Genomic DNA, 17,842 nt, shown 5'->3' on the forward strand with positions numbered 1-17,842 from the left:
TTCCTCTACCGCGAGTTGATACTCTTGGAACTATATTGCTTTGCCCCTCTCCATGATTAGGCTGAGTAGTTGGGCGGGGTCGATGTCAAACGAGGCAAACGACAGAAGAGTCCTGCGACAGTCGAGACCAGCGACGGTAGAGACCGGCGACATTCGAGGCCAGCGACGGTAGAGGACTCCTGAAGAAAAGGCTTCAAATGTCGCCTGCGTTAGGCGACAGTTGAGGCCACTCTAATTTTTGTACAGCCCCGACAGTCGAGACCTGCGACGGTAGAGGACTCCTGAAAAAGAGGCCTCGAATGTCGCCTGCGTTAGGCGACAGTTGAGGCCTCTCTAATTTTCGTACACTCCCGACAGTCGAGACCTGCGACCTTAGAGGACTCCTGAAAAAGAGGCCTCAACTGTCGCCTGCGCTAGGCTCTCCAGAATGGTAGACAGCACCAAAAGAATTATCATTTAATTTGTATTGATTTACCAGCAATTGAATAATATATTATATCCCATTATTCCTTCCACATTATGAATAAGTATTGCAACTTTACAACTGAAAATATACCTTAGCTGCTTCTTCATAAAAAAACGAAATTTTCAAACTCGTGAATATCTTTTTGATACTTGGATGTCAAATTCTCAGTACATTATAGATGTTGAATATTATTCTACAAATCCATATCCTGTTACAAATCAATAACTTTTATTAATTTCACACATTCACATTTTACGATTTTTTGATCCATACATTGAGCTTTCCTCGTAAAAACTAAATTGATTAATTATTTCATTAATGATGTAGCTTATGGAATGAATCACACATGATCACTTTCATATGACGATAACATCATACGTCAAAATAGAATAAACATAGCTACAATCCCATATCCTACACTCGGCCATTCTGACAAATTGGCTTGCCCTCAAGCCATAAAATAAATGAATATGAAAAGGATTACAAACATAAACAAAACATGGAAAATAAAACAAACATAAACTAAACACACAAGATGAAACGAACGTGAACAAAACATAACACTGCATTACATGCAACACTGCTTGATTAGACTGACTTTCTTTGGCTGTTTGGGTACTTAGAATTGCTTTTCATTAATTTCCTTCTCTTTATTGAGTATGTATCAATTCATACATATTCTTCATTCTATAATTATCCTTATCAATTTCACTTTTCCCAATACTAGCCAATATTTCTTTTTAATTTCTTTCTAAATTCATACCTTGACTTTCTTCCATTTCCACATCTTTCCTCATTTTTTGTACATTCTCATTCCGTTCTCCAAGTTCATCCTTAATTTCATAATTCGATTCAATTCCATTTTCCTCTCCACTATTCCATCTAACTTCCCTTTCCACCTCATCATCACCCTCTTCCTTCCTCTTTTCACCATTTCCAATGTGCAGATGACTGTGGGCTACAGATTTTAAACTTACATACTTTCAAGTTCTTGATCAACAATTTTCAATAATTCTCCACTACAAGGATTTGATGAGTTATCATTACAAGGAATCAGATCAAATGCTTGTAAATTTTTAGATTGATTTTGGTATTCAAATCTAGGTTTTGAAAAATGTTCCAACTTACCATGGTTAGAAATCAACTCCGCGTACAGACTAACTTTTTGATGGTGATTATAGTTACCACAAACTCTGTTTCGAATTCTATGATACCAAAAGAGATTCTATGAAGAATTCTACGAGTTCTATGAAGATGAAGATGCAAAAATCAACAATGAAGATGATGCATGATAATTATTATTATAAGAGTTAAGTGTATGGAAGCGGAATAGGTTGGACCCACATAGGCATATTAGGCCTGTTCGTGGGTCAATGAGTTCAGAACTGTATAATATGTTTTATTGTTGGAACGGTATTGATAGTATTTTTGGATAGATTCAACTACGCTTAACCATTAAAACACTTCTCAGTCTTCCCAGTTCTTTAAGTCTATAATAATAATTATGGATTGTCAGTTGGCAGAATTCATTTGTATTGGTATTGTGCAGTCTTCAAGTTCACCATGTCTGCTCATATTTCGAGAAGAGAAACGTTACCTGAGCGTCGTGACATTAGCTCAGATAATATAAATCCTTGACCAACCCCCACCTCCCCTTGCCTAGAATCTGCCTCTGGTTGCACACAACATTATTATCGCACAAATCGATTGAGTCTCTTTAGGAAAAGGGGATTATTCATAAGTGGAGATTGTACAAGAAGCGTGCGATGGTAATGAAAGTTCATTCGAAAAACGACCGGTAGATGTGCAAGATCTTGCCGAGAAGAAAGGCCCATTAGAAAAGGTAACTAACCCGAAGTCATTAAATAATAGTATTTAACAATACTAGTGTTTTACAATTGACATAAATTGTATGTATATTTCAAGTTAAAACCAAAGCTATTAATAACTTTCTGAAAATCAAAATTTCGTAATAATTCCACGAAATCGGAAATATATATCTAAAAATTATATTAGAAATGCTTTCTCATTTTTCACCTTAAAATTAATTGAATTCCATACTTTCTCACCAATTTCCGATAGATTTGAAGCCATTTTTCTGGGGCGGGGAGGGGGTCGCGAATAGGGGGTCAAGTTTTTTTATTGACGTTGTCCAATACTGCAGAATCGTTCCAAGAATCTTTCAGTTACTTTGGAATTATTTCCCTAAACGGTCTTCTTCCATTAGAAGTAACTGACGATGACTATATAACCATGGTTATATTGTTAGGCTACTTTAAACTGAACTATGATGATAACTTATTGGAAACTGAATTAATGTGTTTTTCTTCGAAGTCAAACACCATCAAGTGTAAACTGTCAAGTATCAAGTGCAACTTTGGTCTCTCACTTGTAATTTATTTATGTGGTAATACAATGCACAACGGTTAACATCACCAGATTGTTAGTTTCTCTCAGGTATTGACATTTTGAAGTAGGATTTTTGATGAACGAACTAAGTATGAATGTGAACACAAACGAAAATAATGTCAACCTATTGACATATTAAATGTTTGGGAATTCTTTAAAACACATAAGCTTTGTATATTTTGGAGCACGTATTTCCCAAAATGTGTTGCATTGAATACAGTACTATTCAACACCGTTACAGCTTATTCCACCTCATCAATTCTATTCATGGACATTAACATGTGACTCTCTGTTATGTTTTTCCATTCCGTACGCCTTTTTGTTGTCATTTAGCAGATAACAGTTTTCTAAAGAAGCAGAACTCTGAATCTGGATGTGCGCTGAGCATCATCATTGTCCACCTGCCTTATAATAAAATTCCTTGAAACGTAATATGAATTGGCTATTTCTTGAAAAGTACAGGTCAAGTCCCAAAACATGAGTCGAATATTGCACCATCAAATTTCTTTATCATTCATTCATTCATTCAACTATCCATGTTTGGTTTAGTTCTCAGTTTCTATTCAATACAGTATCAGCTTATCTTTCTAAAAGCTCTATTCCACCATCCTCCGGCTCATAGAAGGAATTAGCTCTTTCATGTCCTTTTCAAAAATAGAGAATTATGCCAATTTTCAATTGCATTCCTCCTTCATTAAAATCTTTCTAAGGATGTTCCCATCCTTAGTTAAATACATTGAATAATTCGTTTTTTCATTCTCATTGTGAATAAGAGCATAAACCAGAAAGTACAAGTATTATTGCAATTTCCATGAATGAATGAATATATTTTCATTAAATCAAACCTAATCTATTCTATTTATGATCGTGATCTGGTACTCTGTTAATATCATTCCCTCTCACATACACTGTAAATATTCTATATCCTTTGGCCGAAGTTCCTACAGGAGAAAAAATGATGATCATTTGAGAAACAAGAACAGTATTCAGTATTCATTGTACTGCATCAATGAAATAAGACAAAAAAGACGAAATCAGACGGATAGTAGATTGGTTAGAAGTAGTCAGGAGGTGATAATAATACTGTAGAAACTGGTAAGCTCCTCCGGGCTGAAGAACTTTTAGGATATTGACAAGAGATAAGATTCGTTTAGCTCTTCGAAGGTGCATTGCAAACATTGGTTCACTCAAAACGATATTGTCCTTTTAATGTGAATATTGCATACTTTAACTCTCTAGTTGCAGGACTTCTTAGGCCCATGTTTTGGGCTATGAATACAGCGACCACATAATACCAATACAATTTGTACAATGTTGTTTCTGTATGAATAAGCCTTTGTCCTATTCAATAGGAAATCTAATTATAAATCACAAGATATTTTGAGGTCCATTGTAGATTCTGATGTTACAGAACAGTTGGCAATAAATAAGAGATTAAAAATAGTAAGCAAGAGTAGCATTAAAGGAAGCTATAGAAACACTGAATAAGAAACTGATGATATGAACTCAAAAATCAATTATACGAACCTATGAACTGTGTAGTGGATGTCTATATTGACTAATATATGTTATGCTATAAAAACTTACCAGGTATTTCGGGAATGAAAGGGTATGATTAATTCAAGTCTTTAGTCAGCATGTAAAGGTGTACCTGTTGATATCAATTTATTGTTATAAATTAAAGTCGTAGCTCAATAATTATGAAGAATTGTCTGCTATAATGAGTGAATCAGCATAGCAGGAAATATGGTGAGACCCACCTACTCATATAGGAAGATGGTCTTTAACTCCAAATTAAACAAACCCATTGCCCCAGTTGCACAAAAGCCTGTTGAATTCTAATCATGATTAAATGCCAAAAGAACCAATCAGGTCAGTCTTTTTTGAAAAGAAGGCGCCTCTTTTCATAGCATTCAATCATGGTTAAAGTTTGACAGGCTTCTGTGCAACCGACCCTATACAGAGCTGGATGGCTACCTGCTGGCTGTTGTTTCTCCATCTCTTTCTATTCAATACCATTTCCTATCTTCTTCCTTGTCTCTCAGTTCAATGGCTACTACTTCCTCGAAACAATGGCTTTTGTATAATTCATGAGAGAAGAATTGAAATAAATTCAGAATTATCTAACTTTTTACTTGATAATTTTATCAAAAAAGCTAAAGGAATAAGACGTTCAGAAAATTAATCTGAGTTGAATGGAAGAGAATGGTTAGAAAATAAGGGAAATGCAAGTTAATTTATTTTAAAAATATCAAGCGCACAAAAAGGTTAAAACAAATCATTTTTTAGGCCTCAAATACTTTCTAACCCTAAAAATGTCCAACCCAAAACTTTTATCACTCCAATTAAACATTGTGTGATGCAAGGGGGCACAGCCCAACCCCAAATTAAAAAAAAATTCAACCAAAAATAATATATACCAGAGAAACATTTTTAGGGGTGCCGTGGGCGAAGCCCCCTGCTGAGCGCAAAGTGCGAGTTATAAATACTAGGCACAGGAATAATCTTAGAACTGAATTTCTACAAATTGCAAGATCTCAACAAAGGTGGTTTCACACAGGTACAAAATTAGTATATGCCTTATTATATATAGTAATTGTTAGAGATCTTTCGGGTATAGTTTTCAAAAACACTGTAAAAAATATTTTTAAGGAAGAATGTTTATGTAAAGTTGTTGATTTTTCAAATCAACTTCCTAGATTATATAAAAAGGTAAATTTCTTCATTACTCTAAGCATCATACTACTGTATATAACCTTTTTCTATTCTCTTAAGCTTATTAATTTTGTAACTTTTAAATTCTTTATAACTTTAAATTCGTGTAACTTTGAAAGTTCAGCATGTAAAATAAAGATACCAGCATCTTTCCATCCTCCAATTGAGTTTCGTCAACAAAGGTGGTCAAGTCATATACATTCTAGTACTTGGATGATGGTCCCTAAACATATTTTTAAGTAATGGGAATCCATTATTTGGTTTTCAACAAATCAGAAGTTATAATCATTACAAAATGTATTTTGTCTGGAATCGCAGTTGGATGTGTCCTCAACTGTCGCCTGCTGCAAGCAAGTCTCTAATTTTTGTACAGGCCCGACAGTCGAGACCAGCGACATTAGAGGCCAGCGACTGTAGAGGACTCCTGAAAAAGAGGCCTCAAATGTCGCCTGCGTTAGGCGACAGTTGAGGCCTCTCCAATTTTTGTACAGCCCCGACAGTCGAGATCTACGACGGGAGAGGACTCCTGAAAAAGAGGCCTCAAATGTCGCCTGCGTTAGGCGACAGTTGAGGCCTCTCCAATTTTTGTACAGCCCCGACAGTCGAGATCTACGACGGGAGAGGACTCCTGAAAAAGAGGCCTCAAATGTCGCCTGCGTTAGGCGACAGTAGAGGACTCTTCAATTTTCGTACACTCCCGACAGTCGAGGCCTACGACCGTAGAAAAGGACTGTAAAACAGTCCTCTACTGTCGCAGGCCTCGAATGTCGTCGGTCTCGACTGTCGCGCCCCCGTTGGGCGACTCCCAGCCAATCTTAGTTTTCCGAGTGCTGTGGTTTCTGGGCACTTGTTTCCATTTTTCACAGTAGCAGCGCGTTTAGCGCAATTATACGCTGTATGAGACGATTCTCCACAAACAAAACAGTATCTCACAAATTTATTGTAGAATGTATGCGGTTGTGACTCAGAAAAATTTCTCTGCTGATTTGGGGAATGGTCTGTTCCCGTGTTGGTACATTCCCTAGCAAAGTGATCCATCCTACCACATGCAAAGCAAGGTCCCTTCTTATCAGACTGTCTGAACTGTGTATTTGGATTGCTCTTAAAATATCCGTATGATTTCACTTTCTGATCCTTCTTAAATGAAAGAGCGATCACATTGTCTTGATTTGCTGCGGTCGCTTGTTCAACTCGTTCGGCTACGACTACCGCCTCTTCCAAGGCTTTTGGGGGATGAACTTGTAGGGTTATGGATGCGGAACCAAATAATCCTCGAATGAAAGCTGTCAAAACCGTTCTATCTAGTTGGAGGCGAGCGTATTTAGCTTCTGCAGGATGATCGCTGGGGATTGGTATTGCTTTCAAGCCTAATTCTCGACCGCGATCCGCATACGCGCGTATTGGCTCATTCCGGTGTTGTTCAAACGCGAATAAATGGCTTTCAGGTTCTCGTAATTCTTTGAATCTTTCTAGAAGAACTTTTTCATACTCGACAAAAGTTGCTCCCTCGGATAATAATTCGGGATGAGTGTTCAAACAGACAGACGCGGCCCCTAATGTTTTTAAATTACTTATGAGCTTTTTATCGTTATCAGACCAATTACCAGACTGTGCTACAAATTTTAAATTTTGAATAAATTCCTCTACTTTTTGTTCACCTTCTTCACCTGAAAATGTTCTTATAAGTGATTGTAAACCTAATTACTTACTATTTCTGATCTATCTATATTTTGAACAGCTGGATCAGGTAGTAAATTCAAATGTTCTATTATTTTCTCGTTTCTAGCCGTGAACTTTGTCCCATGACTCAGATCTGGTTCGATAGGCATTTTTGCAGTCTATCCCACCGCACACCACCAGTTTTGTAACCGCCCTTGATGGGGGTTGAAGATATCTTATTATTACTTCAAGAGAGTCATGGGAACCGGATAGACAACAACATTGTATTACCTAAAGAATTTCTCATTTATTATGCCAATTACTTGAAATTTAATAACGAAATATGCAGTGCATATTGAAAGAAAAAGACTAAGAAATTGTCAAAAAACCACAGATTTATTGATACTTAGAAACAACGGTTTCGGTTATTACACCATTGTCAATCTCTGATAAACTGATTATCAAAAACAAATATAAACTAATATTGACAATGGTGTAATAACCGAAACCGGTCTTTCTAAGTATCAATAAATCTGTGGTTTTTTGATAATTTCTTAGTCTTTTTCATTCAATATGAATAATTACCACAATCTCAACTACACAAAAAGTATGCAGTACATTTTATTAAAATATTATTCCTACAAAAACTACCTGCCAATAATTCAATTCAATTCAATTCAATTTATTTCCACATGAAATTACAAATTTGTACAATATAGTTAAGTTACAATAAAACAATAAATATAAAGATAAATTACTTTACTATTTTATTTAAAATTGTAACATTATTGAAAAGTGGAATCCCCCAAGAAGACTATACATCTGTGAATGGGGGAGAGTTCCTATGAGCAAGCTAATAACAAAAAGTAAATTAAGTTTGAAATAGTTATAAGCAAAATAATATACATTCATAATACTAAGTTAACCTAACATATATGCTAGTATGATAGAGTGCAATCTACAGACTATTGCACTTCCCTACCACTGTTTTTGTAACCATTTGTGAAGAGTGCTTAAATGGAAAGAAAGAGCTAAAAAAAAGAGCAAGAGGACTCAAGACTGTGACAATTTATTTATTAAATTGTAGAGATTTAAGAAGCATAGGAATGAAGTAAGCCCTCGGTTCCAGCCCAACCTATGCCAATCAACCATTTAAACAGCTTCCTTTTATACACCACATCGCTGCAGCTCTCAGCCTCCCTGATATCATTGGGCAAATTTCTATAGACGATTTGTGCTAGATAGTGAGGAGACGTAAGTTCTATTCCGTGATATAATTGAGGTGTTGAATATCCATGGTTATTTCTGTGTCGAGTTTGATAGTTATGTTGAATATTGCTGAGTAGTTCTATTTTGTGTTTCCTGATATATGTGAGAAGTGTTTTAATATACAGTTGTCTTAAATTGAGCACAGGGAAGTCCGAGAACAACAGCGACGTGGGATATCTGGGTTCTTTTTTAAGAATTTTTTTTATAATGGTGCGCTGGGTAACCGAGAGAGGCTCCAGGCTAGCAGATGACACCCCTCCCCAGACAATGATACCATACTGTAACACTGACTGTGCATAAGCATGGTATACTCTTTTACTTAATCTGGTATCAAGTACTTGGCTCAACTGAGATAGACCATACAGCATCCGTCGTAGCCTTTGCTTGACACACTGCATATGTGGTGCCCAACTCAGCTGATGGTCAAAAATGACCCCCAGATATTTATATTGATCCACTCTGTCAATTACCCCGCAAGCACATGATAAAGATCCAACATCCCCACATGAGTGCATTTTCACCTGTCTCAGCCCTGGGTCTGGTTGGTTTCTTGTAACAACTGGCAAGTACTTGGTTTTGCCAAGATTCACAGTGAGGTTATTATGGTCAAACCAGTTTTTTATTTTGGAAAGATCTTTAGTGGCATTTTCATAAACTTCTTCCCATTCCCTACCTGTAGAAATAACCACTGTATCGTCAGCAAATAGGAATATCCTGCTTGTAGTATTGAGCCGGGAAATATTATTAATATATATCAAGAACAGTACTGGACCCAGCGTACTACCTTGAATGACGCCATAGTCTACACCATTCCTATCACTGTCTTCACCATCAATCTGAACAAATTGTTGGCGTTCACAAAAATAACTTTTGAACCACTGAAGAGAAGTGTCCCTAACTCCAATAGCTTCAAGTTTATTAAGAAGCTTGCCTCTATCTACTGAATCAAACGCCTTAGCCAGGTCCAGGAATGTCATGATAACTTTATTTTTAATTCTAACTGACTCTATTATGTATTTGTTTACCTGAAATAATGCATCATTGGTGTTTTTATCTTTTTGGAAGCCGTATTGGTTATGTGCTAGAATGTTATTTTCTTTCAAATATTCCATTAACTGTATTTTAATGCATTTTTCAATGATCTTTGACAGAGTAGATCACAGAGAAATGGGTCTATAGTTTGTAGGTTCGTTTTTGGGTCCTGATTTGTGGATTGGAATGATCTTCGCTATTTCTAGGTATTCTGGGAACTGTCCTGTCTGAATGCTAAGATTCACTATGTGGTGTATTGGGTTTATTAGTGTATGAAGGCTGTCTTTAATTATCCGTGTTGGAATAAAGTCATACCCGGGAGCACTCCTGCCTTTGAGGCTATTAATTACATTTGATAATTCCTCTTTTGTCACCTCTTTCAATTTGAAGACAGCATCAACCACGTACTCTTGATCTCTGATCTCTGGTTGCCCTACTGGATTCAAGGAGCTAGTGAGTATGGACCCAACTGATGTGAAATGCTGATTAAAAGTATTCCCAACGTCCTTAATGTTAGGTTTTGAAGTAGGATCTCCTCTTTGGGCAAATGCGTCGATTGGGAATGAATGGGGTCCTTTGGCTTTTCCAGAGATTTCTTCTACTACATGCCAGAATTTGTGTGGGTTATTTGAAACTTCATCGATTTTATTTTTGTAGTAATTATGTTTTGCTTGTTTTATAGTCGAATGTAGCATGTTTCTAAAACGAGTAAATTCAGTTTTCAAGGAAATACAATAAGGTTGTCTATTAAGTTTTTTTCTCAATTTATCGCGATGGCGTATGGAATTAATAAGTCCTCTAGTAATCCATGGTTTTATTTTAGTATGTTTAGCTGATATTTTAGTTTTTGTTATCATTTGTTGAATAATATTCTGTGTAGTTCGTATAAATGAATTAGTTGCAAGATTGATATTATTTTCGTTTGTGACATGGTTCCAATTCTGCAAAGACAAAGTGTTTTTTACGCTATTCCAATCTATTTTCATGTAATAATTATCTCTATTGGGCGGTTTTTTGTTAGGTGTGAATAATTTCATGCACACGGCGTAGTGGTAGGTAATTGAGGTTTGTACTATAGTTGAGAGTTGTACTATAGTTGTATAGTAATAAGATTCTGCTAACTATAAATTTTACTATACATCTCTAATTAGGGTCTCGAGCGGGTGAAAATGTTTTATCATGAGCTAGAAATTTTGGCACTCATCCACAGCTATCACTCCCACTGGTAATCTCAAAACACAGGACACTCACGTATCTCATGATGCCGAAAAACTAACTTGGCTTTTTGCAATATAATTTTTGATCCGCTCGGTATCTCGGTTGTTCAACTACTGTTCCCCCTCTCGACGTGAGTGTGGTGGAAGGCCTAAGAGCCTGCTGCTAGTGGAGCAGTGAGTCGGTTGTCACTTGATCCCAAGCGGGTCTGCAGCCAGGTGTGCAGTATTCCTCTGTGAAAATATCTACAGGCTACTGCACATCCGCCGTGTCCTTGCCTCGTGGAGCCAGCCCCCTCATTCCTAACAACTAGCAAATATCCCTCAATTTGCTCGCCTGCTCTCAGAGTCGTGCAGACATAAGTTAGCACAATCTTATTGTCGCTGCAATAATACTAATTACTCACTAAATTATATTTTCTCACTATAGTCCAACTACGGAAATTGCTATTTTAATATCAGAGTCTTTTCTCCTGAAAAATCTTAAATCTAAAACACACGAAAAATCAATCAATGAAATAAGCACTTAAATCCTACCCATGTCACACAAGTTTGAATGAAGTATGAAATAAAATGATATTGAACCAAGAAAATTATAAATTTGACATTATTGACTGAAACGAAACAAGTAGTGGTAGTATGAATATACTGTTTTTTTATTCTGCCTAAATCTTATTTGAAATGAAATTTCTCAAAGATTGAATGTTTTTCAATAAATATACCTAATTATTATCATTTATCATATGTCTTCTGTAGAGAGGTCCGAATCCTGTTCCATCTAATAATGAATATTATAAAATAATTACTCCACGTAGTAGTAAATATTATCAAAGAATTGAAATTATTCAACCATTAATGCAAGATGGTTGAAGTAGAGAGAAAAATGTTTAGAAGTTTGATTTCATGACATAAACTACTTTTTGAAGTACAACCTGTTATAAAAAGGTAAATAAAAAAAAATCGAATAGGTAATATTGTCATTAATGGTCGACAGTTAACTTGGATATTGATGAACCGTGAGTTTTTCGTTGAAGAAATTTCATATACCAACTATATCTTGTTCTTAACTTGACATATTATTTTATGTGCAGATATATTGCTTTTTCATGCATTGCAGAATTTTCTAGAATTCATCTAGAATTTTTCTAGAATAAATATCCTAAACGTTTATGGACATCTAGCTGTGTAGTGGAAGAAACTTATTCCTTGTTTTGTGTTATGTCACATGAGACATACTGGTAATTCATTATCACGTTTATATTGTTTGTTATTATCACTGATAATTGTATTTTATAGCGATCGAAGTCGCCAGCGCAGAGGTAGAAGGAGATGTAAGATTATTAAAGATGGAAACAAAGAAACGCTATGAAATGAAAGAAGGAAAATTTTATGAGAATGAAATACCTGCAAAGCGAATTTCAGAAGCGAAGAATGCAAATGAGCACAGTAAGTTGTATCTTGGCTTTTTACTAGAGCAATTGGCTTTTATCATTTTAAACTGACATCAATTCTCCTCTACTGATTTATAATAATATTGTAAAACTTTCAAGCACATTGCTATTTTTTAATTTATTGTTATATGTGTGAATTCGAAAGTATGAACTCATTAATTATCATGGGTTTTTTAGAACCGTAACGTTCGTTAAATGTAGAAATTATCTTTTGCAATAGTTGTAAATACTATGCAATTTTAATCATCAATGCAATACGTCCATCAATATGTAATGGAATATGTGCATAATTCTATTAGTTTTTATAAAGGAATTGAAGAAAATAATGTAGTGTTTTTACACAGCTGAAACGAATGTTTCATTACTTATATAGTAATTCATTTGGAATTGCCTCTTTCAAATTATACACATCCCACATTTGGAAAGAGATACTTCCTCTTGATGAACCAAATGATCTGTTCAATCCATCAAAATTACTGATTACTGAGTATTGATATTTTTGCAGCAACAATGATGATCGGTGAAGATGACGATGATGATTCCTATAATAACTCTTTGAGAGGTTATCCAGTTTCAAAACTTCAACAGTTCTGGATACTCTTCAAACGATGCACTCTTTGTACGAATAGAGATATGGTAAGTTACTGAAATTTACATTTCTACACTTCCAAAAATACTGAAAAATCTGGGAAAACGAACTGAATTGATACTGTGTTTCATTGTGTAATGTTCTTCCTCATTGATTCTTTTTAATCAAATAATTATTAGTAATCAGCTGCCAATTTTGCGATGAGTTTTTGTGCTTAATAATGTATTCATGCTTCATGTTTCAGTATTTATCTCGAACTCGATTAATTACGCACATTTTGGTTGGCATCATGCTCGGCTGTCTCTTCTACAACTTTGGAAATGACGCCGATAAAGTAATAGGAAACTATTCCTTCTATTTCTTCGCCGTATTATTCATCTACTTCAGCAGTACTATGCCGGCCATAATGACATGTGAGTTACTACTATTTAATTGACTCAGTAAAGACAAAGTAATCTTTGCTCCACGAAAATGTCACTAATATTGCCAATAATATATATCATCCCCCTCTAATATACCAATACACTTGAACGATTCTTTACTAGGCCTATGCATGTTTTCAACAACTACAAAAAACCTACACTGTACAATATTGTATGCAATTCATTATCCACCACTTCCCTGAATATTGTATTAGTTGGCTTTGTAAGAAAATTTTTGTCAGAAAGTTTTACATATTTTTCTAGTAATATTTATTCTATGATTTATTGTTGTTGCAGTTCCGGTTGAAGCCAACGTATTCCTTAGAGAGCATTCAAACAATTGGTACTCTCTTACCGTCTATTTCTTTGCAAAAGTATTAGCGGATCTACCCTTACAGGTAAAAACATATCCTAGGTATATATTTAGAAATTCTGATAAGACTTGAACTTAGGTTAAACTTGAAGTATCTTATACTTTTTTTAAAAGGTCCAATTCAATTTGACGTAAACTTAGGTTTAACTTGAAGTATACATTTTCTAAAGGGTCCAATTCAATTTGTCGTATAAACTTACTAAATTAAATAAGATTTTTTGTCTCCAAAGAATTTCTCGGCAGTTAAGTGTGTTTTCTCATTAATAAAGACAATAGGTACAATAAATTGTTTGTAAGCACGTTTGTCAAATAGCAGTTTTAACATGTATTACTTATTAAATGTTGTTTAGTACGGTATTAGATTGCTATGCAAATCTCTGATTCTTGTCAATAGCCTGCGTAGCCACAGAATACATACAGAATGGAAAGTATCAATCCAAACCATGCATTTTACATGACGCCAAGACTTGAGTGTATCAAGACCACGTCACGTGACTGCGCCATCTTGTTAGAAATTAAAATTACCGCTATCCGGGTCTTTTGAACGGGTCGCGGCAGTGAACGAGACCGATTGACCCGGATCAGTAAATTTATCCGAATTCCCATCTCTACTATTACAATGCTGAACTCTCTTTCAATATGGCGGATTTTGGCGTCAGGATACTAGCCGACTTTCCGCTCTGTATTGTATTCTGTGGCGTAGCCACTACGCTCGAATTTCAATTTCAGACTATGGAGTTCATTCCCATTTTGGCTGGCTTTTAAGTTGTATCACACAAGTTATAGACTGAATCTCAAGAAAAACTATTTTTAAATAGAAATATCAATGTTTGTGGGTGTTTTGTTTAGGGGTAAGCTTTAGTTACCTCAATTCTCAGAAATCGTCCACTGTATAGACTTTTGACAGGATTCTGATAAACCATCCATACCTAATCATAACTAGGATTATTTCTATATACACATTCAATAAATAAAAAAATTCATTTCAATCTACCATTCAAATTTCATCTACTCATTTAAATTTATAATTGTCACTGTGAAGAGAAGCTTTGACAATATTATCGTTCATTATTTTGTCAACAGATAATCTGTCCGACTTTATTTTTGGTGATTGGTTACTCCATGACAGGCCAGCCAATGGAATTACAGAGATTCTCCATGATTTGGTTTGTGATGGTTCTACTGTCCATCCTTGGCCAGTCGTTCGGCAATGCGGCTGGTGCTCTGCTCAATGTCGAGGTAATTCAACTCACTTTTACAATTTCGCTCTAAATCACCATCAACATTGAACTTTGATTCTTTGATTCCAGTACACTTTAAGCTTGTTCATTCATTTTCCCTCTTGAATTTCACTCAGGCCTATATCTACTCATGGTATTCTAAGCAAACCTTTTACACTATTCAATCATTTAAACAAGATGCCTTTATTAAAATTATTTATTATTCACTTGATTCTAGGAAAAAATTCAATGCGGAGGAACAATCCTCTGAATTCTCATTTAATTTCACTGAATTGCCTTATAGTGTACCATATAATAAGCATAAGTAGGTTTATGAGTGAGCATCTGTGCTTCTACTAAATCATATTTTAATTATGATTTGTGATTGTGAATAAAAGAAAATAAATGAATAAATAATTAATGTGGTCTTCAGAACACAATCTTGAAAAAATGTGTCATTTTGGAAAAGTTCAAAACTATTCAAGTCATTATACTATTTTATTATGATGCAATTTCACAACAAGACCATATTATGCAATTACATTATTCTACGATGAATAGTGGAGATCCATGTGCCTGTTACTCTCATTGTATTGCCTAGTCCACATGTTGGCCTAGTAAGCTGGCCCAGCCTGGAAATTCCAAGTCCAAATCTAGGCCAGCGTTGACAAACCACCCATGCCACACACACGCGCGCGGGTCATCATTGGGCCAACATATAGATGCGGCATAAGGGTGGCCACTTTAAGTTCCCAACTTCTCTAAATACCATTTATTAGTTTCAAGATCGCTTCCCGGCGGTTTGGAACCCACCTGAAGCTGTAGGTCCGCTCATCTCTCATCATCCGTTTCATTACTTACGAATCAGCCTAGAGCTTATGTGAGCATCATTAGGAAAAATGCATAAAATCTGAACGAATCAGATACATGACATTTTTATCATTTAAATGAAAAAAAAATTATTATAGTAATTAAACAAATGAATTATGCTATTATATATCTAGTCATACTAGTTTTAAAGCCTGGCCACTTAGATTTTATAACAACTTACTCACAGTTATGAGTTCCAAAAAACATTTCTTATGACAGCTGCAATAAATAAAGGCCACTTTACCGTTCTATTAGGAGTGGCCGTAGTCGAGTGGATCAGATGGTGGCTTTGATTCAGAGGACCGGGTTCAAATCCCGGCCCGGGCAAGATATTATCTCGGGCCACTCCCGTGTTTCTGTTGGTCACTTTACGCCGTCGGTTCCGGCTGCCTAAAAAGCAGTCGTCAGGTCATGTCAGAGGCCCTGAAATTGATCAGTTGCGACCTGAAAACTCTGACACCAGACCTGAGCCAGCCAGGTCACTCGATATTATTATTTTTACCGTTCTATTGCACGCAAATTTCCTAAGCATATACTCACTAGTCACTCGGTGCCATGTGATGGAACGGGTAGGCTGTAAGAGGTGATGTGGAGGCCAACTATTAAACTTACCATTAGATATTCAAGGCTTACCTGAGAAGGAATACAAACAGAAAATTGAAAAGTTCCCATTGAATAAATGTTTCTATAGTTTAGAAAATTATTTTAGCATTTAGACAGTATGGAATGATGTGATCATTTTCATGTTTAGTATTAAGGTGTGTGATTTTTCTGTAGTTTGACAGTGTCTATATGTTATTATAATGTGTATTGGGTAATATAAGTGGAATTTGAATTGACAATAAATAATGAAAATAAGAGTGTAGTGTGGTTGTGATGCATGTTGCAGCTGGGCATCTTCATTGTGCCGTCGATTGCGATGCCTCTGACGCTGCTGTCGGGTTTCTTCCTGCAGCCGAAGGACCTGTCGGCGACGGTGAAGACGCTTAGTTGCGGCAGCTACTTCAAGTACGCATTCGAAGCGATCGCCGTGTCGGCCTTCGGCTACGACCGTGGTCGGCTGCCCTGCTCGCAGCCCTACTGCCACTACCGCAGCCCGGCCAAGTTCCTCGCCGACATCGGCATCGATGACTATCACTACCTGCAACGCGTCACCGTCGTCCTCGTTTGGGTCCTAGTCACGCAAATGGCGCTCTACTGCACGCTCACCATCAAGGTCTACCAGGTCAAGATCAACACTGCTCTGCGCAGGCTCATGAGATGAGCTTCAACTGCACTCTAGTGGTTTTGCATTTCAAATGTTTCTCATTTTATGATTATAGGGTTTTTGTCTGCAGTCATCAGACACAGAATAGGACTGTATAACTGTTATCTCACTATTGTACTGAGATTCACGTTATAAAGTCAGTGAGAATGATAGGGAGGCACTGTTGCCAATTTCCATTTTTCGCCGCCTTCTATGTAGTAGAAAGCAGTAATACAATCACAGTATTTTACTTTACTGTATAGAGTATTGTACTATATTCTAATACTGTATTATACAGTATACTATACAGAGTGAATCATAATTATTGTAACTCTCCAATAAGTTGAAGACTGTTTTAGATATAATACTGTAATATTCGGGATAAGTTATTGGTTGAATAACCTTTGACGTACAACTGAATTTCAACCCCTCAAGGGGGTGACTTAGGGGTTGTAACTTGAATATTTCAAACATAAACACCCATTGTGTGGTACATCATTTTAAAGGCCTTTTTAAAAGCAAGAGAGATTGCAGCGTGAATGTTGATGTTGTGGAACTTTTCCATAATTGAAGAGACTTGAAATGTTGTCAAAAATCCACTTTTACACAGTTTAAATCCACAGTTACAACTGTAACTTACAGCTTATGTTGTGTGAGCTCACACGAAAGCATGCTCCTGTAAAATATTAATTTTTATTTAAATAAAGTGGATTTTTGACAACATTTCAAGTCTCTTCAATTAAGAAAGATTGCATTAATAAAAATGTTCTATGATATCTGTATCCAAAATGACGGCTGATTGAAGTTTTACTCTTTACAGGAATGAGGGGTTGTAACTCGAATATTTTAAATATAAACACCCATTGTGTAGTACATAATTTTAAATGCCTTTTCAAAACAAGAAAGT

At 35.9% G+C, this 17,842-nt stretch overlaps 1 protein-coding gene across 1 annotated transcript in view; it reads left to right on the forward strand.

Annotated features, from left to right (window-relative positions):
* LOC111055612 (ATP-binding cassette sub-family G member 4) overlaps window positions 1–17,515 on the forward strand; it is an 85,575-nt gene extending 68,060 nt beyond the window's left edge. Inside the window, exons 7-12 of the mRNA XM_039428197.1 lie at window positions 12,061–12,210; window positions 12,721–12,851; window positions 13,049–13,217; window positions 13,524–13,624; window positions 14,683–14,838; window positions 16,579–17,515. Of these exons, the coding sequence (XP_039284131.1) occupies window positions 12,061–12,210; window positions 12,721–12,851; window positions 13,049–13,217; window positions 13,524–13,624; window positions 14,683–14,838; window positions 16,579–16,953 (1,082 nt within the window). The 3' untranslated portion in view covers window positions 16,954–17,515. The remainder of the gene's footprint in view (window positions 1–12,060; window positions 12,211–12,720; window positions 12,852–13,048; window positions 13,218–13,523; window positions 13,625–14,682; window positions 14,839–16,578) is intronic.
* The last annotated feature ends 327 nt before the right edge of the window (window positions 17,516–17,842 follow it).

Source organism: Nilaparvata lugens, chromosome 5 (genome assembly GCF_014356525.2).
Source record: "Nilaparvata lugens isolate BPH chromosome 5, ASM1435652v1, whole genome shotgun sequence".
Taxonomy (NCBI): domain Eukaryota; kingdom Metazoa; phylum Arthropoda; class Insecta; order Hemiptera; family Delphacidae; genus Nilaparvata; species Nilaparvata lugens.